This window comes from Narcine bancroftii, chromosome 4 (genome assembly GCF_036971445.1).
Source record: "Narcine bancroftii isolate sNarBan1 chromosome 4, sNarBan1.hap1, whole genome shotgun sequence".
NCBI lineage: Eukaryota > Metazoa > Chordata > Chondrichthyes > Torpediniformes > Narcinidae > Narcine > Narcine bancroftii.
The window spans coordinates 80,371,286-80,396,712 of record NC_091472.1 but is presented as its reverse complement, the minus strand read 5'-3'; the positions used below and the strand labels follow the sequence as shown (position 1 = coordinate 80,396,712).

At 41.0% G+C, this 25,427-nt stretch overlaps 1 protein-coding gene across 3 annotated transcripts in view; it reads right to left on the bottom strand.

Annotated features, from left to right (window-relative positions):
- Positions 1-25,427, bottom strand: part of LOC138760735 (homeobox protein Meis1) — a 234,900-nt gene that overhangs the window by 180,819 nt on the left and 28,654 nt on the right. For all 3 annotated transcript variants that reach the window (XM_069931757.1, XM_069931758.1, XM_069931756.1), the window contains exon 7: positions 21,052-21,160. In XM_069931757.1, coding sequence (XP_069787858.1) covers positions 21,052-21,160 — 109 coding nt within the window. The remainder of the gene's footprint in view (positions 1-21,051; positions 21,161-25,427) is intronic.

Below are 25,427 nucleotides of genomic sequence, written 5' to 3'. Positions count from 1 at the left end.
GATTTGACATTGCTTAATGCCAGACCCCATTTATTCAGCACTTATCGGCAATTTCCATCAATGGTGCCCTGCCTATTTTTCAACTTTATGAGCTGCTGCAAAGATCAGGTTACCTGTTAAAATATGTGCATTTGTTCATCAGGGCAACACAGTTTGTAACAAAAACTTACTAAGATGCGCATGCCACCATCTCACACACATTACATCAGCACCACCCCTTGTACTAACCTCTCTCTGGCCGCATTTGATATAGCTCACCTTACAACAATTTAACTCCTCCATGACAAACTTGGGAATTTCTTGCATCAGGCATTTTGAACCTCACTCCCTGGAAAACTGCGGATCAGGTTATCTCTCTGCTTTTAAAAAACCCCTCAATGGGTATCCATGTCAAAAGAAGCCTCTTCAGCTCTGCCTTTGTTTGGCCAGGGTCAGCCAGAGGTCAAGCTCTTTGGCAGTTGTGAACACAATGCTTTCACCCACCCTCTAAATCCTACAACAAGGCTCACTCTATCTGCAGTGTCCACACTGGGAGTTTTTCTCAGCTTAACAAGAGCAAACACTCCCTGCCCTGTGAAGTGGTCTCAGTTACAAATAAAAAGCTCAAAACACTCTTTAGCTGCAACTGTAGAACTACATTTCCCCAAATATGGAATTGTTCTGCTTGGTCTAATCAAGAATTTATTGGAATTTCATTTAAGAAGCATTTTACAATCTGAACGTGGTGGATTTAAAACCAAAGTAAATGAATCAGATCATTTTCGAGCCAAACTCTGAATTAAACTTGTACTTAAAGCCATTCAATAAGCTTATAATTATACAGCATTGGTAATAGCCATACAGTTTCCACTGTTCATTGAGTGTGCACAACTGAATAAAAGCAGCAAGATATATTTTGTACATTTCCAACAGGCTTTCTGCATTATGAAGACTCTAACCTTATATCTCCAAAACTGTAATAGCAGTTCCACAATACGGTATTATCCTTGGTGTGGCATATGGAACCGAGCAGTAGTCAGTTTATCTTCATCCTCTTTTCAAGCTAAAATTAGCACACGTTGTCGCATTAAACACAATATAGTTCAGTCTGATATTCTGCATCTTGATAAAGCAAATAGTGATAAGGAGCCTTACTTTAAATAAAATTTCAATCATTACACTGCCACTAAAAAGAAAGGAAAAAATGAGCAATTGAACTCTGCCACAGCCAAAAGAAGCAAAAATTATCCACAGTGATATTCCTTCATCCATTGAAGGATTTCATAAAATCTAAAAGCAGCATCCTGATGAATACTTACATCCAAAAAGATCAAACAAAGAGAGGGGATCTGCAGCAGGCCTATATTTTTTTTGTTCAAAAGGCTGTGACTAGTTTGCTTCCATATAGGATTTAAAAGCAACAGATGATAAATACTGAGCAATTCAATGAAGATCAAATAGATACAATTCATTTCATTGAAGAAGGACATCCACCTAATCTCCTAATCAAACATTAAAAACAAACCCAATAGGATTACATGTACAAAATGCAGAGGTTGTGACTGAGGAGTTAAATTCTCCAGTACATCCATCATTTTGCCACTGTCAACTTTCCTTCTCTTAGCCTGCCTAGCTAGCATTGCTACCCCAATCAGTTAAAGACACCAAAATTTCACGTGCTATTAGATCCTGGCTGGAAATGTAGCTAACATGTATCAGATGGTGTCTCTCAACACCCTCATGTGTCTTCGTGGCTGCTGACTAGTTCCCATTCAATCGTCACTCACTACTTCATCGTGAAACATGCTCCATCTTGACAAGCAGAAGACGAGTTTAGGGGCTCTCTGCAAACATCAAAAATCGTGGAGTAAGAAGTATGCTCAGAATGCTTGAATGTGTGATCATCTTGATATTTTCTGCACGTTCTGGTTGTGTGTAAGAGTGGACCAAGCACAATATAATACTGTGAACTCAGGAGTGGTGGGGGGGGTGGGTGGTGGGGGGGGGTGGGTGGTGGGGGGGGGGGAGCAATTTAGGATCTAATGTACACTCCAGAGACTTGAGATCAGTAAAAGATAGAAATGACTAATGCTGCTATTGGAAAATATGACAAAGGTCATTACTCTGGTACCAGATTTTCTCCTTAATACACTCTTCTATTGGAGAACTTCCCTCCTCTTTTTCAAACAATGCCAAGTAATCTTTCCTAAGAAGAGTCACCAGAAATATAAAATCCTAACAATGTTCATTAACCTTTTGTACCAATCTACATTTTGTTAATTTTACCAAACACAAAAGAGACTAAATAAAATATTTATGATAAAAAGTAATCACTTCTGCATAATCCCAAAATAGACCCATACTCACTTCCAACACATCAGCTCTCTGAAGCTTTGAAACTGCCTGTGGGAAATTCAGATAAAAACATTCAAGCTTTAATAAGCTTGCCGAAATTCCCTTTCACAGTTTAAACAGGAATTTAAGCTTCACACTGCTTCAAGTATTACAAATAAAAATCTGGAATTCCCTCCCCAAAGATAATATTAGGCTGGGGCTGAAATGAAAAATTCAATCCTTAATTTGAGCAGATTTCCAGTAAAAATAGGTCCATAGTGGAACTGATCAAGAGACGGAATTGCTTCTGCATAGAATATAACAAACTAGAAACAGGCCATTTAGCCCACCTAGTCTTCGTTGAACTATTATTCTGCGTAGTTCCATTGACCTGCACCTAGCCCGTATCCCTCTATACCCCTCCCATTCAATTGCTATCCAATTTTTTCTTAAATATCAAAATCAAGTCCATATTATTCTTGGTATGCAAGAGGCTTCAGGGTTATCATATTTAACAAACTCAAGAGAGACAAATGCCTTCCCAAGTCCCTTTCTATATTTCTAGCATGCATTGTAAATGGTTAAGTATTTTTCATTTAAATCTTACCATAGTCATTCTTGTACATTGGCAGATTGTGTAAAATTTCATGCTGTCAGTGCTTAAAGGTTGCAAGGTTTTCTTTTTGCATCAATATCTTTGAAAATGAAGTTGTAAGACAGTGCCATTGGCCTGTGTCTGATCTTTCCCACAACTCAAGGTGGATGTTGACATTAGCGCTTCAGCACAAGACCAGTTCCCAGCGCAAACAAGCAGTTTTATTCTCCCTGGGAATTAACGCTTTTTCCCCTGGGGTAGGCAGCATTTCAACTGTTATCTGCTGAACAGCAATAAAGCCATCAACTCCAACAACTTGTGAAAGCAAGTCAAGGTCAATAAGTACTTGCATTTTCATTTATCTTTGGGTGCATTTGCTACTGATATTCAATTAGGTAATAAACAGAATGATTGGCAACAAACAAGTCATTCAAAACCTATCACAGAGAAGGAGGTAATTTCCAGGTAATTAAGCAATTCTGTTACAACAGTTATAATTTGACAACATTCATTGATGGGAAGAGGAGGGGAAAAGAGAAGGAAATCATCTGTAAATCTTTGCCCACAGTCTCCAAACCATTCTCATCAGCACCTTGCTAACAAAGTCAGAATTCACTGCATCTTAACACACATCCAATCCCATTTAGCCATCACTCTGATGCTTGCCATATCACTTTCAGATTAAATAATAGTCCACTTTTACAACTCTTGGCCTGGTTTTCAAATCTTTCTATGGATTAAATCCCTTCTTCAGTATTTCATTTTGCAAAGTATCAATATTCATCCAGTATGAGACTTCCAAATCAGACAATCCTGAGAATTATTAGCTTCCACTCTGATTTTGAAGGTTCTTAGATGATTGCTGAGGTCAATGTGGGAACTGCTGGTGATTCCACAGAAGGGCCAGGGGGTGCTTGGTTAGGTGAAGAGATGATGTACTAATTCTATCACCTGCACAAGACTTCTGTGTATTCTTGTGCATGGACTCAAGGTTCTTCAATAACATCCCAACGTACCTAAAATGTTGCAATGTTTTGCAGACATTTTGGGTATCCTTGAATCTCTTCGCCTTTTGTGCCTGGGTGACAGAACTTTGAGTTCAATCAAAACACCATTGACAATCCTCCATTCAATGCCTAAGGCCCTATTTGTTACAATGCATTCCCTCAATCCCTTTGCCCCTCTTCCAGACATTAAAACTTACTTCTCTGCTCATCACTTCCAATATGTGACTCATATTTTGTTCGATAATGTTCCAGAGAAACTGAGATACCTTGTTTGGTTGATAACACATACTTTTCCCTCAATAAAGCATTTTCTTTTCAATAACTTGTTTGAAGTTTCTGAATCTAATTAAAAGCTTATTGATAATCTGTTGCGAAAAATAAACCTGAAGATATTTTCCACAACGAAATACCAACATATTGCTGAAACCAACTTCAGAGCACTGCAGAAAGATATGCAAATAATGATTCTCCAACAATTCCAAATCACTAGCTGCGTTCTTGATAAACTAAAATACCACTTTTTGTAATCATTATTTTGAGATTAGAAGACTATTTTTGAATGGTTTGGACATCAATTGCATTTTCTTAATAGATGCCCTCTTATGTTTGTAAATGGACATTTCTACCAGGGTCTTGTTTGGAAATAGCAAACACTCTTATTCTAGTGCAGCTTTTATTGCCAATGCCTAACTATGCCTGTGAAAGTGATGGTGAGTTGTGATTTTGAATTTCAGCAGGTCTTGGGGTGAAAGTGTTGATGCAGAATAGTTGGGCAGGAAGGCTGCAATAGAATAAGGATCAAGCATGGAAAGAGAAACAGTAAAAGAAATGAATGGATGAAATCAATTCCCAAAGTATCCAGACAGTGATTAAAGTTGGTAAATCATCTCCACTTCAAAGTTTCCCACAGAGCCCTCCTGTTGAATATGGTAGTAATTCTGCCAAAAGAAATGTTGGCGTAGCGTGCACAGACTTGGTTTCCATATTATAAGGATTATGTTGAAGCCCCAAGAAAAATGCAGCGAAAAGTTGAAATTCATCGCTGGTTGGGTGCACTCAGGAAGTAGAGGCAAAGTGTAACATACTATACATTTTGAGTTGCTGACTTGGGGTGAATTTCTTGGAAATAATAATGTTACCAGAATTGTAAAGAAGCTAGTCAGGAAAGATTGAGTGTGCAACGATTCTTTCCAAAGGAAAAAGACAAGACTAAGAGAGCAGAAAATAAAACTTGATAAGATATTGTTGAAAAGATGTCAGAGAAGATACCACAAAATTGTTTTATAGGAGTCCAAAATAAGGGAGCTTCAGTAGAAGATTGCTGCTAGATGATGACAATAAGAGTTTGAGAGGTATATCTGTACACATAGAGTAGGAGAATGAGGAGCCTGTTGCCTCAGGGAGCAGAAAGCAACAATATGTTTAACAGGAGACTTAATGCATTCGTGAGGGAGGAGGAAATAAAGGGAAAATGCCATTAGAGTGGGACAATTCTGAAAAGGGATATAAAAGCAGTATGGCCTAGTTGGGATGAGTGGTCTGCTTTCCATCCTGTAAATTCTATGTGGAGAAAATAACTAACTCAGGCACCTGACTGCACCTCTCCGTCACGACATTTTGAGAGTACAGAGTTCAGGATTCCATTAAACCTTTGAATGAAGAAGCACTCCCTGACATCAATTCGAAAAACATAGCTCAAATTTTAAGGTAAAACAGATTAGCTATGATCTAAATGAGTGGTTTTCAAAATGCCCAGCTAAACTCACATTCCACCTTAAGCAATCCCTAAGCCATAAATGTTCAGTGATTAGTAAAGGATTGCTTAAGGTGGTATGTTAGTGAAATTTTAAAAACCACAGTTTTAATCGTACCTCATTGACTTGTTATGTACACAGTTTCATAACACCAAAGGAAATAGGCCAATTACAATTTATCTCAAGCAAAATATTTCAGAAACAATTGAGTCTAGAGCAGTGATTCTCAACCTTCCCACTCACATACCATCTTAAGCAATCTCTTACTAATCGTAGAGCACTTAATGCATAGGAGGGACAGTTTGAAAACACTGATCCAAATGAATAGGAAATGTGATGCATAGAACAGAATGACCTAGTCTTGTCCAAGATGCTGACCTGAGAGTTTGCCTGGTCTTATCAAGAGAGAGGAGTCTAGAGTGGGGTTGAACCACCTTCCTTTATTATGGTTATGGAAGATATGCTGCTAAAATCAATTGTGCTCTGGTATAAACACTATTTGTGGGTGAAATTAACAATCATTTTGCAGCTCCTGGCACTGAATTCTCCGGGATGCAGCCAACCATTGTTTAGTAGATTATCAGAGAGTGATACTAATCTGAAAGCTCCCACTTCCATTTTAGCATTCAGTCTTGGTACTCAGCATCATTCTAGCAGCTCAGTGTTATATTTCACACCAGTAAAATCTCTCTAAAAGGCTTTTGTGGAAAATTTTCTGGAAAATGCAATTTTACAGATGCGCAGATGCTCACTGAGTGAGGGTCTAAATATCTAAATTATAGACTACCAGGAACTCATTTGAAGTACAGTATATTCAAATTTGGGGTCTAGCATTTTGCATATCAGATGCCTTAATCCCTCAATATGAAACTGTACACCAGATTTTTCTCTACTATAACCTCAGATATAAGATTCTTTGATCTTATTTTTTTTAAAGTCAAGTAAACACCCTTTCCATAGTCCATACGTGCATATATAGCCTCAGGGAGGGATTGATTCCTAATGTGCACACAACTATGTTCTGCATTACTTTTAAAAAAGATGGAACTTAAAGATTTGTACTACTCCTGCACTTCTATTAATAACTGCCCCAGAGAGCTGGGTAATGATGTGCTCAACAACAAGCACTTAATTCAAAGAAGCAATAGCCAAACACACCCTTTGGATAAAGGGTTGTAGTAGGGATAGAAACTGCCAAATATATCAGCCTATTCCTGTTTGGGGCACAAAATGGATGCTCTGGGCTCCACAGAATGCTGCCCAGAATTAGCGTTCAGACCTTATCTTAATTATTTAAATCAATCTGGCGCAGCTAATTGTGCCTCCTTGGTCGGCTGATCACTCTGCTGCCTTCTAGTCACAGCAGGAAAAAGGGACATTCTGGCAGAAGGGTTGGGGAACGCTATTGGCGAACAGTGGGGGAAACAGAGGTCAGCAGCCATGACGAGAAGTCGAGAGGGGCTACTGAATCGCCCCCAGGCTGTGCACATCATTTTTATTCAATCCTAACTTTTTGACCGTGCCCTTCTGTTCATTCGCTCACCAATGGTGAATCCATGGTGAAGCAGGTCTGAGCAGCTGAATGGCCTCTTCCTGTTACTATGTTCCGCGATACTGTGTTTGTACAACAAATGTTAATGAAAAAAATAGAACAGATGGGATTTCCCTGCAGGCAACAAAGTCATTGCTGTAACCACAAAGCACAGACTTACCAGAAAATACCACCATTCTGAAATTCACTGTAACTCTCATTATGTAATAATTTGCAATATACCAAGCAGCAAAGTCTGGCTGCCTGCTGGGAAACTATGACTGAGTGGTGCCCTGTGTGCCTTCCTTCAGATTCAAGGGTCATGTTGAGTTGAAACAATCACATGACAATGGCAGCAGTAAAGGTCAATCAAAGACAGGCTGAAGCAGCCACAGTCAGGATGACCTTCTAAGCTTGTGACAAATTGCCATCAGTCGATGTCCTGCTAATGACAACCGCACTCATGGTGATCAATCGTTTTTTTTTAATGATCAAAAGCGTGCTTACAGAGCAATTCATTTTACCTTTTTTCCCCCCTCTAGTTTTCAGGACCTACAAAATAACCAGGTAGAAAACCTTTCTAAAGACTGAAGTTTCAGCCACGTGAGCTTCTGGGTGTGTTGGGGAAAAGTGGAAGTATTCAGCTTTTACTGGTATCACACAACATCGTGTTAGCAGCTTTAAAATTGGTGCAGTACACAAAAAAATGCTGGAGAAACTCGTCAGGTCATGCAGCATCCATGGGAAAAAAAAGGCAGTCTACATTTTGGTTGTGAACCCTTCTTCGGGAGTGTTGAAAATCAGGCGGGGGGGGGGGAGTGGGAAAGTTGGAGGGTAGAAGAGAAAGAAGCTGAGAAATGGTGGGGGAAGAGGGCAGAGGGACTAAGAAAGATAGGAAGCTGGAGGAAGGAAGGAAGGGAGGGAGAAAGGGGGGAGGGTTTAACAGAAATTGGAGGTCGATATGCCAAGTTCACAGATGGGCACCAATTAATGGTCTTGCTGACCTAACAATTTCTGTGATGTTTTAGTGGTACCAGTATCTGTTAACTCTGAACCACTACTTACGTCTTTCAGTGTTGAGGGCCATGAGAATATCTGATGCCTGCTTCTTCCCACCAGGAAATCAGTTCCACTCATCACTTTATGCCGACAGACTTCAACAATGATGCTCTCTTCCACTCATAGTATGATTATTAAATGAGATGGAGCCATGTCCGCAGCCCTGGGCCGAGACAGGACTCAGCCAGCTCCTGTTTCTAAGCCTGACCTGCTTTAGTCAATTCTCCACCTCTATGAAGTCCCATCCCCAACCATGTTGTACAGGTACTTAATCTTTTATCCAAAATCCTTGAGACCAGACACTTTTTGGTCTTTGGAATTTTTCAGATAAAGGAATAATATTAAAATGGTGGTACTTTTAAGTCATTGTGGGGGCAGGTGGAGGGGTTGCTGCGATGTTGGATGGGGTGGGTGTGGTAAATGAAGTGAGATAAAAGTAGATCGCTCTTTTCCCCATCATCTGCCCGAGTCAAGCTGCCACTCTCTCCCCATTCGTTCGAGCCATGCTGCCACTCTCTCCCTGCCCAACTGAGCTGCACTGCAGTTCTCTCCCCGCTCATCCCTCTGAGCCACGCTGCCGCTCTCTCCCCACCCGCCCTTCCAAGCCGTGCTGCCACTCTCTCCCCACTCATCCATCTGAGCTGCGCTGCCGCTCTCTCCCCACCCGTTCATCCGAGCCGCACTGCCGCTTTCTCCCCGCTCGTCCATCCGAGCCGCACTGCCGCTCTATCCCCACTCGCCCAAGTCGCGCTGCTGCTCTCTCCCCGCTCGCCCGCTTGAGCCGCGCTGCTGCTCTGTCCCCACTTGCCTTCCTAAGCCGCGTTGCTGCTGTCTCCCCGAGCTGCACCCCCTGTCAAATCCCCTTTCAATGAGGTTGCTGAAATTCTGCTGGAGGACAATCCCTGTATTTTTAACTAAAACACAGTAAAACTTCAAACTTAAACTGGCTCAAACTAAGCTAAACACCTGAAAATATACTGTACATGCAAATATACTGTAAACGTTCGATTTTCAGAGGTTTTCAGAATTACAGATAAAGGGATAAGCATCTGTATTTTAAAGTATTTCAAAGTTCATTGTCACATGTATCAATTAGTATTGAGAGAACTCATTCTGCAAGCAATCCAGCCAGGCATTGCATACATACTTGGCTGTCAGATATTTTGTTGCCTCTTAAGTCCCGCACACCCCACTAGCTCATCCCGCTCCATTCTCAAGAGAAAAGAACTTCAGATACATTTCTTCAGAATGTGTTGCTTGAAAGACTCACAGAACTAAGAGATTGAATACTGAACATAAAAGTGAGGCATATGGACTATGCCCGGTCCTTCCATTCTCCCTGCTTCCCTAACCTTCATTTCAGACGATCTCCAAGCAAGGGCAAAATAATTAAACTGCCTGAGCTCACGGCAGCAATTTACTCACTGTAAGATTTTAAGCCTAATTTTGGACTAAAGCACATTTCACAATATTTGTACTGTTACATGTTGAGTGAAATAATGTCAAAGAAGGAAGTCATCATATTTGAGTTGGGTGTGTGCTATAAAATGATCAAAACTAAAGGCCAAGAACACAATCAGATTACTAATAAAACATTAGAGAAATGTACAGAACAGCTTTATCCACAGGGTACTCTTCACCGTTGATATCAGCTGATATCTTATAGACATGAGAGATGTGAGAATAGAAAAAATGTTAGAGAGATGAGATAAATGGAATGGCAGAACTTTTTGTGGACTAACAACAAGCTCGCTGGTACACATGCCTATTACTGTAAATTCAAGACCCTACCACTAATAATTGTTAAAAATAAACTTTGAAATAACTTCTGATTAATTAACGAGGATGAACCCTTTCCAACTATTAACTGCAAGGAAAACCATTGCTATTACTTGCTTTGAAAATGAATAATGTGAAAACTAACATTACTCTCAGATTTCAATTTGAATCTAAATTGCGGACTTTGTAAATCATAACATCCATGATTACTCTATTAAATTGCTTGCAAGTTTTCTAAAAGTGGGAGTGGATGGGGGGTGGTGTGGGGGGAGGTGAAGAAAGTGGTCTGGAGATAAGGCCACACCATTACCAAATGATAATTGGAAGAATGTGAAAAATGAAGTGTCAGATTGGTCAATAAAGAGCAAAGGTCAAGGGGAACTGCAGCCGAAACTCTGCAAAATGTGCTCATTAAGCCATCCAATCAGTGTTCGTTCCCACTTTTCCCGTTACTCATTAGACATCTGGCTATTTCTGAGCTGCTTCTTTGCTGCTATTCCTTTCTTCTTCTCAAATGCAAGTACTATCTCCAGTAAATTGTTGTTCAGCCACCTGGAACATAATTTGGACTCTTTTTCTCATCCAGACCTGCCCGCTTCACAGTGCCTGAAACAGCCATCTTAATGTGCTCTTCAATAATAAATGGGTGTTGCTTTTGCCCCCAGTTTACCATACGCACGTGCTCGTGCACAAACACCATCCACTGTACAGAAGCCAACACACGCACACACAAACATACACATTACACACTAAAGGCACACTTAATGTAGTACTTGTCTCATACATATTGTAAACACGCAAATATCGAACCCATCACAAGTGTTTATGAAGGTTCAATCCTAGTCTCTGTAATTATTCAGGAAAACGTACAAAAAAAAATACCCTGTGCACTACAGTGCAAAGAAATGAAACTACATAATATAAATTATACAATAAAAAGGCCAAAAGTGTCATGAACAGTAAAATAGGCCTTGCATGCTTTAACACTCTGACGTTGACAACCTAGGTCAGGTGGTCTGCAGTTTTCAGGGGGCTGGGGTAGGGACTGGACTGGCTATGGGAGAGAAAGGTGTGGGAACTAGTAGCTCATTCAGTCATCAGAGAAAAGGCAACTGTTGACATCCAGGGACAGGAGCACTGGCAGACAGAATGACAGAATGACATCTGGACATGGGATATTCAGGAATAGAGCAATGTCAGCAGAAAGGAAATGGAAAATAAGCAATATTGAGGAAGAGCTTATCCCTGTCAGCATCAGGGATGTGCCACGCATCATTGGTGCGGGGTGGGGGGTGGTGGTCAGTCACACCTTTGTGTGGTGACGGAATAGCAACACAACCAGCGTGGTGGGGAGATCTGATCTGCAAGGTGGAGAGGGGGTGATGTACTGAACACCGGGACATATTTAAAAGAGAATCTACCAGAAGGCATCCTTTATATTCCCACTCGTCTTCCTGAGTTGCCATTCATGGACCACTAAAGAGCAAAATTATCTTGCATAAGAGGAATGCTACACTCAGCATTTATGACATGCAATGGGCAAACATAAAAGACCCTATCAATTAGCTTATCATCACAGCAGATCAATAGTGGATGCCATCTTGATAGCTCTTCATTCTCCATGAGATTATCGGGATGAAAACACACTTATGCCAGGCTGTTATTCATTGATTACAGCTTGGCATTTAACACCATCATACCAGCAAAATTGATAATCACATGTAAGGATCTGGAGACCTGTTCATCCCTCTGTAACTGGATCCACTACTGCCTCATTGGCAGGCTTTAATCAGTGCAAATTGACAATATTACCTCCTCCTTATTGATTATCAACACATGGGCATCTCAAGGCTGTTCCCCATACACTCACAATTGCAACATCAGATTCAGAGCCAATCCACAAAGTTGCTGATAACACCACAGTTGTTGGCTAAATAACAGTAAATACGTGATTGGGTTGGTGCCAGAATACAATCTTGCTCTCATTGTCAAGAAGGCCAAGGAGATTATTGTGGACTTAAGGAAGGATCTAAGGGACCAGCCACCCATCTTCATTGATGGGTGAGAAAGAGCAAGCTAAAACTTTCAGGTTCTTGGGAGTCTCTTGGGAGGATCTCTTGTGAAGCTATAATGTCAAGGCAACTGTGAAGAAGGTACACAACAGCCTCTACTTTCTGAGAAACCTCTACAAAATGTCTACAGGTGCATTTTGGAAAGTACATTAACTGGTTGCATTTTGGCTTGGTTTAGAAAATCAAGTGCCCAAGAATACAGAAGACTGCAGAAAGTAGCAAACATAGCAAAGTCCATCACGAGTTCCAACCTCCTACCCATGAAAACATTTATGTGAGCACTGCCTCAAGAAGGCAGCCAAACCATAAAGGACCCTGATCATCTTGGTCACAATCTCTTCCCGCTGCTCCATTCAGCCAGGAAGTACATATGCCTGAAGTCCAGCACCTCCAGGATCAAGAACAGGTATTTTTTCCCCAACAGCTATCAGGCTCTTGAACATCCCCATACCACCCTAACTATTCTAGGAGCACCAAAGAATATTTATCTGTCCAACCAGTACGGGTCAGACTGGACAAAGCTCTGGAGAAATATTCTCTCCAAAGTACACAGATCTTCCACCTCCAACTGTCTTATCTAATCCATTCTTTCAACAAACTAACAACAGGGGATAGATATTCTATGGGTAAACAAATAATGAACCAATCCATGTTAACAGGTTTCTAATGATGTGTGTAAAATACAGTTTGGAATTTCTTTCTTAGCATGGTTCTTACTTGCAATAACACAAATTCTGCTCACTTTTTGTTTGAGTTCGTTCATTAAAAATTTAAAGAAAACAATGTTGGCTTAAGCCAAAGAACATTTTGCAAGTTGTTAGTTCAAATATATCTTGTAATATATCTTTAATAAAAGTAGAATTTGAAGCTAAAAGATTATTCATCTGTTTCCTGCAACATCTGAGAATTTTAAATTCAAAGGACTTTTTTTTGGTTTCAATTTATCACTAATATTACAATGCTCTTTTCAATCAGTTCCATTACATGAAGCAGCATTTAAATAGGTCATATTTTCACATGTTCCCAAACAGTATAGTTTTGAAGAAGCACAAATCTGCTATGGTGGGCTTACTGTATCGAATATATTTTTATTTGGTTTTAAACTGTTATTAAATTACTTTCAGTTCATAATAAAGACAGGGTTTGCTCATGGAGTCCACGAACAAGCAATGTGTTAAACAGGTTACCATATCACCTGCATGTACTAACGCTAACAATAGCAGCTACAGCCAGCAATGTTAAATAATGTTGTCCTTATTCTCATGTACCATATATTCTCATGTAATTATCACATTTTTTGGACCAATTTTTCAGGTCAAATTTTGTGGGGGGGGTTCGACTTTTACACGGGTCATACTTTTGACGAGGATAATTTCATGTGTCATTCAAAGCGTCGGGTAGTGAGTCTGCATTTAGGGCATCAGGAGCTTGGAATGGGCAGCCAGGGGTTAGGAGAGAGTCTGTGGCCAAGGTGTTGGGATGACGTAATTTTTAGGTCAAAAAAGAAGGGTTCGACTATTACATGGTATCGACGATTACGCGAGTATATATGCTAAGTAACTGTAATTTTGGGAAATGTTGATACAATGGATTGAATTGTTTACTTCCATGATATTTATGCATGATTCAATGTCATAAACCTTTATAGCATTTTTTTTTATTGCCAGTTAGTTGGACTATAATTGTTCATTACTTTGTTGGGACCAAACCTGAGCCTAAAAACTGAATTAATTGGTGCCTTTTTTTTGGTGCTAATAACATGTAGTTTGATTTCATCCTTCGCTGGATTATTCCACTGTCATTTCTAGGTGAAACTATGCCAATAGCAAGAGTAGACTGGACACTTCCAATTGCATTCCACATTAACGTGCATGACATTGCATCACTAATCATGTAATGGTGCAATTATTCATACAGAGCCCATTAATGCCCATCTCACTGTGGAACTGTTCCATTCCGACTCAAAGCAAATTGTGCCAGTCTGTTTGTGGCACGGTTAACAAAGCAGTTAACACAATTCTTTTAGAGCACTATCGACAAGGGTTCAAATCTGGCGCTGTCTACAAGGAGTTTGTACATTCTCAAAGTGACTCCATGTTTCCTCCTAGTGCTCTGGTTTCCTCCCACTTAATTGGGGTATTTGAGTGGCACAGTCTTGTGAGCTGGGATAGCCTGTTACGGTAATGCATTTTTTAAACATGTTGCTTTCCATGTATTTGAAGAGCCAATAAGCTGAGATCAGGTGATCTGACTGACCAGGTTCAGAGTTCATTGCAAGTTTCCAAGTTGATCCCTGCTGAAATACTCATTCCAGGGCTTCATTAGCAGAGTGATTGTTGGTAGTACTCCATTATTGGCCACATTGGGGGAGTCAGGAACTGCAGGAGAGGAGGCTAAGACATGACCATCAATGAAGAGCCTATTCCCAGAAGTTCTCCAGAGACACAACATAGAACAATACAGCACAGTACAGGCCCTTCAGCGCTTGATGTTGTGCTAACCACCCTACCCCATAACCCTCTATTTTTCTTTCATCCATGTATCTGTCTAAGAGTCTCTTAAGTGCTCCCAATGTTTCAGCTTCCACCGTCATTCCTGGCAAGACATTCCAGATATCCACAACTCTCTGTGTAAAAACTTTACACCTGATATCTCCCCTAAACTTCCCTTCCTTAACTATGTCAAATGTCCTCTGATTTTTGCTGTCCCTGTCCTAAGAAACAGGTGCTGGCTGTTCACCCTACCTATGTCTCTCATAATCTTGTAGATGCCTATCAAGTCTCTTCTCATCCTTCTACATTCCAAAATGAAAATTCCTAGCTCTGCTAACCTTGCCTCAAAAGACTTGTTTCCCAATTCAGGCAACATGCTGGTAAATCTCCTCTGCACCATCCCCATAGCTTCCACATCCTTCCTATAATGAGGTGACCGGAATTGAACACAATACTCCAAGGGCGGTCTTACCAGAGATTTATAGAGTTGCAACCTGACCTCTATACTCCTGAATTCAATCCCTCTATTAATGAATCCCAGCATCCCATAGGCCTTCTTAACTATCCTATCAATGAGAGGGACCTTGAGGGATGTCTGGATTTGCACCCCAAGGTCCCCCTGTTCATCCACACTTTTAAGTAACCGACCATTAACCCTGTGCTGAGCCTACTGGGTTAGTCCTTCCAAAATGCATCACCTCACACTTATCCCGAATGAAATCCATCTGCCACTTCTCTGCCCAAACCTCCATCCTTCTATATCCTCTTGTAACCTTCGACAACCTTCAGCTCCATAAAAAAATTCCTCCAATCTTCGTGTTCTTCCAGGATAGATAAATAATTTGTACTTGGCCTCAGATTTTCCAAGGCCGTCTTCAGTTGTGATGTGACATTTTGACCAAATCCTTGTGCCTGGATGGTTTTTTCCAAGGAGGTCAAGGTCACAAGACACTAGGCAGTTTCCGACTGTTTTCCTGTGCCCATAATAACCTTTGTTCCTTCACATTGCTGCGGGGCATCAAAAGGCCTTCCCTTGTTTGATTTTTATGTTTCTATGAAGCTCATCTGACTCTTTCGTTCACAGAGGCAACACTTCCGAATATATTCAGTAACTTGCAGTGACTGGATAAGGGGCAAATTCCCTTCACCCCAGTAGTCCTGGAGAAGCTCTCCAGCATCCGTAGGAAATAAAAGGCAGACAGCATTTAGGGCCTCAGCTGTTCTTTATGAGTGTCCAAAGCTTCGACTGCCTTTTATTTTGTATAGATACTGCGCGACCGGCTGAGTTTCTCCTGTGCTTTGACGTATTGCATTAGACCGCAGAATTTGCAAATTTTCAAGCTTAGGGCTTCACATCAATTAACATGCCAACCACAGTAGCTCAGTACAAAACAAAGAACCATGCAAGTACCAGGAACATGGTGAAAATTAATTCAGCAGCAGTGCTCAGTCTGGAGTCCCCTGCAGTCAGAGCACCCAGCCTCACAGTCACTGGGCCCAGCCTCACAGTCACGTCACCCAGCCTCACAGCCACTGGGCCCAGCCTCACAGTCACGGCGCCTAGCCTCACAGCCACTGGGCCCAGCTTCACAGTCATGATGCCCAGCCTCACAGTCACGGCGCCTAGCCTCACAGTCACTGGGCCCAGCCTCACAGTCACGGCGCCCAGCCTCACAGTCACGGCGCCCAGCCTCACAGTCACGGCGCCCAGTCTCACAGTCACGGCGCCCAGCCTCACAGTCACGGCGCCCAGCCTCACAGTCACGGCGCCCAGCCTCACAGTCTCATCACCCAGACTCACAGTCTCACTTTTTACAACCTCACAACTGATGACAAGAGCCGATGCAAGGCGAAGTGCGACATGCAGATACAGAGGTGTAGGATGGCTATCAGGTAGAACACTGACCTCATCTTGCAGCATATTACTGGATGGAGACATCATTTGCACAGGCTGAATTTTCAGTTTTTTTTAAAAGGTCCTTGCTGAATGATCTTCGCCAATGCAGACCAGATGACCACTGATGCAACTAACATCGATAATCATTGTGGAGAGGTCTGGAGCTGCACAAAATTTCCTCACATCCTGTGTGTACACTCAGTTGCTCTGTATGTAATACATTCGTGCAAAATATTTGTGTTTTCTGTGCAATACGCAAAAGTGCTGGAGAAACTCAGCAGGCCATAGAGCATCTATAGGAAATAAAGGCCAACCAACGTTGTACCTTGTTGAAGAGATCAAGGCTGAAATCAAAAAACAGGCAAGCACCTCAATGAAAAGGAGGGAGGGAGCAAGATAGGAGAAGATGGAGGAAGGGTCAGGAGGCAGGAGCGCAAGCTAACAGGTAAGAGGTCACAGGTGGGAGGGTAGAAGAGAAAAAAAGTTTGGGATGATGGGAAAGGGAAGGGAAGGAGGTGGGGAGCAGAGAGAGGGATAGGAAAAAAAGAGAGACTCAGGCGAGGGGGATAACATCTGGTTGGACGGGCCGAGATAGAATATAAGGTGTTGCTCCTCCAATTAGCGAGTAGCCATACACTTCCTCCGATCAGTTCAGCCTTGCACATACAAACCTCATTCAGTCTTCACCTCACTGAACTGCTCAGTGTAATGGACAGAACAACAAATTGACCTCATTGCCATTTAATGGGTTGGGAGATGCAATGAGGGGCAAATATATAAAGCCAATGAAGTTCACAGTCATTCAGCAATGAGAAATCCTTCATGATGAGACTTCATCTAAAGCTAGTTCCACCAACACACCATTTTAAGGTATGTAATAGGACAAAAATGATGATCTGCAGTTCAAACACAATGTTTCATTCAGTCCACAACTAGATATGGTAAATGTATTCTTTTGATTCTTGAACAGGGAATCACCTTTTATTAATAATTCCTCACCTAATCCTGTCAATTTCAATCCCCCATAAAAAAGTAGAGTAGGTGTTTAATCTCCCAACATTATCTCCCTCTCATTAAAAAATCTTCCCTCAGAAATGATCATAAATACTGTAGGAGCTGAATGAGCAGGGAATAAGAAATGTAAAATTGCAAACCAATGTGCTTTGTGCATATCTTGCACGATCAGTGAAAGAATACCATGGCCACTCTACCATAAATCTGCTTATATCTAGATCTCATTGTTCATGAGGTGAGACTGTCATTCTTAGGGAAAACTATCAGTCAGTGTCCAGAAGAAATAGACTATTTTCACTCAATTTGTGCAACGTGTGTAAACTTTCTGGGTGAGGCATGACATGGTCTGTAGCAATACTACTTCTAATTACACAGGACAGCGAAGATATTGCCTCCTGAACATTTTTGAGTGTATTTTACATTTTTGGGCTACTGACCACAGAAAAATAACCTTAAAATCATGTTCTGTTTTTTAGATATAACGTATTTTGTCATTTCCTGTCATATTTTAGGTCTACTTCAGAGCATCCAAAACCATGAAGTTCAACATCTCATTGAAAATTCATTTTCTGCATTCTCAGTTGGACTTCATCCCTGCTGATCTTGGTGATGAACATGGTGAAAGGTTTCACCAGGACATTGCCACCATGGGTATCAGGACAAATGGAATCCATCAAAGTTGGCTTACTATTGTTGGACACTGACTCGCGAAGCATCAGGCGCTGAGTAAAAATGAAAACCATCGGCAAACATTTTTAGGTCAGTTGAAGTAATGCAATGTGTCAGCATTATTATGTGATTAAATATGCTAAAGTCAATAAAAGTTAATTTAATGTTCCTCCAACTTGCTATGCGATAAAAACAAATCTGTAATTATCCTTGTGTTCAGCTTAAAGTTGTCTATCATATTCCCCACTTTTTTTTTCCAGAAAGCAAACCATTTAAAATAAAATGAAAGAACACACAAATGCTAGAGAAACTCACAGGTCAAACAGTGCCTTTATTTATACATCACCAACATTTCGGGCTTGAGCCCTTCATCAAGGTACGGGGGAACATAAAGGCACTGTTTGACCTGCTGAGTTTCTCCAGCATTTGTGTGTTCTTTCACTTAACCATGGTGTCAAAAGAATCCTGTGTTTTACCTCATTTAAAATAAAATGATGTCCAGTGTAATACTAAAATTGAAAATCATGATATTTTTCTGCAAGGTTTCACACCCAATTCAATTTCCCATTGGTAAATGTCTTAACACTATGCTCCAGTACCCTGCATGGGCTGTGGCCTGGGTGATGGAAGGCTGTTCACTTTCCCTTTCAGTCCATATAATGAGTGGTCCTCCTGCTATTTCCCATTCAAAAGACATTTGGAGAGATGAAAAAATGAAGGACAGAAGGAAATGGACCAAATGCAGGCAAATAGGAGTAGCCTTGAATGCCAGCTTAGTAAGCATGGATGTGTTGGGTTGAAGGGCCTGATTCATGTTGCATGTCCTTGATGAGTCAGCCAATTGAAGGGACTGCCTAAGTGAGCCTTCTGTCTTGTGTGAAGATGTGACTTGGTGCTCACATGAGGGGGGAGGTGGGACATCAATGTCTCGATCCTTACACCAGGCAGCCTCTCAGGGCAATGGTGCAGTGATCTGCTGGCAGCAGAATGCTTGACCACTGTTTCAGCCTAGAGTTGACCCAGCTCTCAGATCCTGTACTGTAGGGTCCAGTCCTTGCTGACTTCACATTTCTCCTTACATGAGCTCTTTGTGTGGCTTCACAGTGAAGAGGTGCTGCTTGGGAGAAGTAAGTCCCTGCAGAAGAGATATAAGTTCCCATGTGCCATACCTCAACTTCAATCAGAGTAATCGGCTTCTGCACGGCATTTCTCTGCCCATGTAACAGATTCTCAGGTTTGCCAATTTCTCTGCTCATGTAACAGAATGATAATATGATGTGCAAAGCCTCTCTGCTTTGGGCAAACATTTGGCTTGCAGCATTCTCTTGCTCTTAGATAATCATAGCTTGTACCCTCTGTCCACTGAGGGAGGCAATTTGCTTATGAGTGGCTTCCCACTGTTCTATTGGGAGATAAAACAGATCCCCAGTGGTGTGCTGCTCCTCTTGAAACCGCTCCAATGTGGCCAAGACCAGAATTCTAACCACACCAAGGTGAGTTTGCAAGGAAACTGCCATGTGTGGGCTTCCTCTATGCCTGAATGCACCTGAATGTAGCTCGAGCAAAGCTAGCAAAGCAATGGCATGTTTGCAATTTTACTGTGTGTGCGCACACACGCGTGTTCATGCATAGACGTTAATATAAGTGAGCAGTTATTTTAATGGTGTGCGGTTCATTTGACACATCTTGTGAGGACACATAACTTCTTGCAATATTGCTCATTGAGCATGGGTTCTTCTCAATGCCTTTGTTCTTCTCACTGTCTGTCAAGCATCTTCTAATGTTGGCTTGGCCCTTGTCTTCAGCCCACCCGAATCCACAAGATTTCCACCCTAATGTATTGAATGCGCAATGATTTCTCCAGTCCCTTTCTAGAAACTGTGGAGATCTTTCCCTCTCCCCTTCTGCTCCTCTTTCCTCTACACCAGTGTCTGAACAGGACTGAGAATGAATGCTGGAAGGCACTTTGTCATGGTAACAGGCAGGGTATTGAAAATGAGAAATGTCTTCACTCAGACGATAATGAATCAAACATTTTCCACAGTGCTGTCATTAGCAGACACTGAGCATCTTCAAGGCTAAGATCAACAGAGTTTTTGACAAGAAGAGGATTGGATAAGATGGCGAAAATAGCCCTTGTGTAGATGGTTTGACTAGGAGCTTATTGATTGGCAAAAACAATCAACAGATTGCTCCTATTTTTTATGGCCTTACATTATATGGCACAATTGCTGAATCTGTTCCAAAGAGTTGCATGCACCTTTTATGTATTATAATTTATATATGACGTGGAATTTTCACCTTCCCCTATTGGGAAAGTGCAAAGGAGTTCAATTAAGAAACAAATTTGCTTCATAATGTTACTTCAAAGGAACGATGCAAAGAGTAAATTTGGTTTGAGGCTTTCATGTTAGCCAATAGGAAGAACATAGTGAGCATTTTACCTTCTCTCTACCCGGTATCGCCATGTAAATATTCACAGTCTAACTTCCAAACCCTTATCTGCCACCTTTCCTTCTTGGTAATCATTGCCTTGGCTCAGTTAGTAGAAATCTCACATCTCAGATAATTGTGGGCTCACCTTCCCTCCCACCCACCCAACCACCCCCCACCCCCCCCCACCTCCCGATGGGATATTAAACAACTGGCTTGAATGCTCCTACCGTGGATGGAAACGATCCCTTGACATACCTTCAAGGAAGATCAGAGAAGTTTGTCCCAATATTTATCCTTTTGCCATAATTAAAACAGGTTATCTGCTCATTATCACATTAGTATTTGAGGAAGTTCTTGATGTCTCTGGAGAGAAGGAGTTCCATTAGTTTATTTCTTAGTTTACAACCACATCAAGCTGGCAGCTGTCTCTTACCTTGTTCACTGCTGTTATCCCCACTGTGTGACGTATGTCCCCCGCTGGAGGGTCCAGGTGTCCCACCTGAGCGCGTTGATGCTGTGTCATCATGATCTCTGTTCCAAGTCTGAAGGAGGGAACAACACTGATAAGGGAGATGAAAGCTGAATATTGGCCAATACTGCTACATTGCACCTTAGGTCAGGCAAAAGATATAGGCAGAAAGTACTGCTATTCCTATAAGACTCTGTGGGGCCATTGGATTGAGCATTAATGTGGCACTGGCTTGAGAGATGTGCATAGCTCTATACACATTAGTCTATCCCTGGGTGTCTTCAGGGGTATTTGCGACATTAGCCTTCAACAGTTAGTACAGCTCAAACACTACTCAATGAATGAGGAGGCTGCTGATTTGACAGGGTCTGCACACCAGTGTGGATCGAACCCCTTGTGCATCTTCACAGGGTATGGAAAAAACTATCCTGTCACATCTGAAGGACAATGAGAAATGGGCAACAAATGGCTTTCTCTGCAAGGTCATGGTCCCAAAAAAATAAATACAAAAATAGAAAAATCTCACTCCAGAGGGTTGAGCAGAACAATGTAGACAGTTACAATGCACACTTGAGGGAGAGCGTATAATCCTCCAGCAGGGGCATTATACCAAGGGCCCATCTCCTCTCTAAGGTGAACATAAAAGATGACAGAGCACTAATTTAAAAAAAAGCAGAAGAGTTATGGCCTTGATTTCTCTTTATGTGTCCAGTCACACCATCACTCTCAAGCATCATGTGTAATTGCACTTTACTATACCGGGTAAGCTTTTGTTCATTCTTCCAAATATATGGGGTCTGTTCTGTCTGAAAACACCTCTGAAGAACCTTGGATGTTTTCTTCAAATCAAAAAAAAAAGGGGATACAAATGCAGATTGTTGCTGTAATTATATGCTTATCCCTTTATCTCCTTCTTGTATGTCCTATGAAGGTTAACTTTAACCTTTGTACAGTCACTGAGGATCCATGCACTAAATATTCAGCTGCAGACATATAACATCACTTCTCATCATTACTATGTAGCATAATTTAAAAGACCTGCACCTTTTTAGTATTAGAAATATCCAAAACTAAAATGAAGTCTTGGTCTCTTTCATTGCCACTACTGATACATATATCCAAACTAATTTTAAACTTAATTAACAAATCATTTGAGAATATCTCAGAGGGAAGTTTATAGTGGCTTGGTTAAAACGTCTTGATTGTTACAATCCTTTCAGGATACAAATACGGTATGTCAATTTATATAAAACATAAACTTTGATCAAGGGGTCTCATCCATAATGTTGGTTATTTATCTTTGCCTCCTGCGGGACCTGCTGAGTTTCTCCTGCACCTTCATGGATGTGCACAGCATCTGCCAACTTTCTTGTTTCAGATGAAGGAGTCAGCAAATGTGTTACATTGGTCCTTTTATTTTATTAATTTCCCTCTCTCACCTAATATTATTTCTCCTTCTCCTGCCTTCCATTTCCTTTGATCTACAAAAGATAGATCTCCATTGAACACAGTCCAATGGCATCTTAGAAAGAGCGGTAGGAGATAGACAGAATGCTACAGTTACACTGGACATACTGTCTTCCTGCAGGGAAGTAGCATGTTCTTTTGAAAAAAATCCCATTCGAGATTTGGCACTCACTGCAAGAGAATTATTCTTTTTCATTTGGCTGCACTCATCCGGGTAAATTAAAGTAGTTTTCCCAAGCAGCTAATACCTTTCTTTTTGCCAACAAATTAAAAGTTAACCTTTCAGCATTTTTAACATCCCATGGTGACAAATGAAAATAGAATGCACCTGGAAGGTGATGATTTTCACAGGAGCATATAAAACATTTTGTCAGTCCTTAACATTTGATCAGATATGTATTCCAACCAGTATGGCAGTAATGATTAACCCATTAACTAGCTCAGTGATTGACTGTGTGGTTTTTGTCCTGGGGGTACTTTATGCTGAAGTGCTATTTAAATGACATTCAGAGCTACATATAGGTTAATAGTATTCAAAGTGATTTTGTTTAATTTAGACACTTTAATGGCAATAGAGTGTCACTGATGGCTGATGTACAGTTGTCCTGACACTGGTGCAAGTTTCAAGCGTGAAGCTCGAGTACTTAAGGGCAATAATACCATTGGAAAATTGCCCTTTCTTGGGTATACTGCAATTGTACCTTTACCAAGCTGAAAGTGGAAAGGTTTTAAATTTATTTAGACATACAGCACAGTAACAGACCCTTCCAGCCCACGAGCCCATGCTACCCAATTACACCCAATTAACTTACAATTGCTATGCATTTTGAAGGGTGGGAGGAAACCAGAGCACCAAACAGACATGGGAAGAATATACCAACTCTTTTCAGACACTGTCGGATTCTAACCCGGGTCACTGGCGCTGTAACATCGTTGTGCTATTTCACTAATTGAATTGCCCAAAGTTTTACCTTGAAAATGAAGGATATATGAATGGTAAGACAAACTGTATCACTGCATCTTGATACATGTGACAATAAAGTTGAACTTAAAAGCTGTAAGCAAAAACTCCAATGAAAGTATCACTCTCCCTGGAATGGTTTAGGAATTGATCTTAAAACTAGACCCTCTGGATGAGAACCAGATGGGTGTTATGACTGTGACCACTTTTCTATTGCAAGTCCACTGCCTTTCCCCAGAGGATGGGTGTTTAACCGCTCCTAAGTGTAGCATGCCAGAAAGCTACCCCTGCAGCAGCCCAGTAGCCAGAGAATCTGGAGCAGCCCACCAATGTAATAAGATTATTGCCCTCCCATCTCTCAGAATCAGATATCAAACGACCCATTTCTCACCAACCATCTGTAAAACACCAACCTGAGGAGTAGGAACTATTCAAAATCCCATTATGACCAGTGATTTGAGCCCACTAGAGATGTGAGACTACAGAAGATACAGAGGCAGCTCAGGTGACTGATATTAAAATCTCCTGACCATCACAATATAGAATGCCAGGGAACTTCTGCAGGAGTTAAAATTCGTGCCTTAAAGTATATGCACTGCAAATAGAGTTTACAGCAGTCTAAACTCACAACTATTTATTGTGTAGGGCAGAGATTTGGGGAGCTTCTCAGGAATTAGGATTTGTTATTTTTGTAGATTGTGCAACCAAATGGTTGTCAAAGCAAATCCATTAATTTTCATACAAATTAAAAGAAATAAAATGGAAGACTACTGTGTAAGTTTATCACTATATTTGCATTGATTGACATAAAATTTGCTAATTGTTGGTGCTGGTTTGCATATCTAGGCTAATGATAAAAGGGGTCAGACAGGTTTAGTTAAGAGGATAGGTTGCATAGATAAAGCTTCAAGCCCCTTGAGTTTGGAAGATTAAAAGATGAGCTAACTGGGGTTTCAAGATGATTAAAGGAATTAATAGGGTAGAGAAAGGAAACTATTCCCTTTGATGGTGGTCAGTGGGGACGAGCTGGGGAGGTGTGTGTGGGTGTGTGGGGGGGTGTGTGGGTGTGTGTGTGTGGGTGTGTGTGTTTGTGTGGGGTAGAGGGCTTCACAATAACATACACATTTTCAATTAGAATGTAGACATTCATAGCAACATCAGGAAATACTTTTCCACATGAAGTGCGTTGGGAGTCAGAGCTGTTATCCCAAGGAAGCTCTTTGGTCTTTGAGTCTATTCACATCACAACTAAGATTTATAGGGTTTGTGTTAGGCAAGGGTTTTGAGGGTTATGAGATGAAGATAAGTTATCAAGGGTCACATGAAAACAGACATGCCAACCAACAAGCACCACGTACTGTAATCCCATTTTATTTTCCCCGCAGGTAGATGGGGCTAACATATAACAACAAAGATAAAGAACTGGCAGTGGTGGCTGAAAGGTTTCTGACGCTTCCATGTATCTTCACTTGGACCACTCAATATTGAAGAGGATGTCTGTTTTACAAATCAGCAACTTATGGATATGGTCGGACAGAGTATTTACTGGATTAGTAGAACGAAGCCTGGATAATTGATCCTGACTCATGAATGTGAATCCCACAATAATGACTGGAGAATGTAGATTCAAGTAATTAAATAAATCTGGAATAAAAACCTAGCACAGTAATGGTACCAAAAACACATTTGGTTCCCAAATAATTACCAGGGAAGGAATTCTACTCTCTTTACAGCATCTCGTCTCTGTGCTACTCAAGACCGACCAATGAAGTTGACAATTTGGCTGTCAGAGTCAGGGGGTATTGGAGATCACATTAAATGCTGGCATTTACAGCAACATCCTCAGAATATGAACATATATGTTAAATGAAAGAAAAATAATCACAAGATATTTTAACCTTAACAGTAAGAT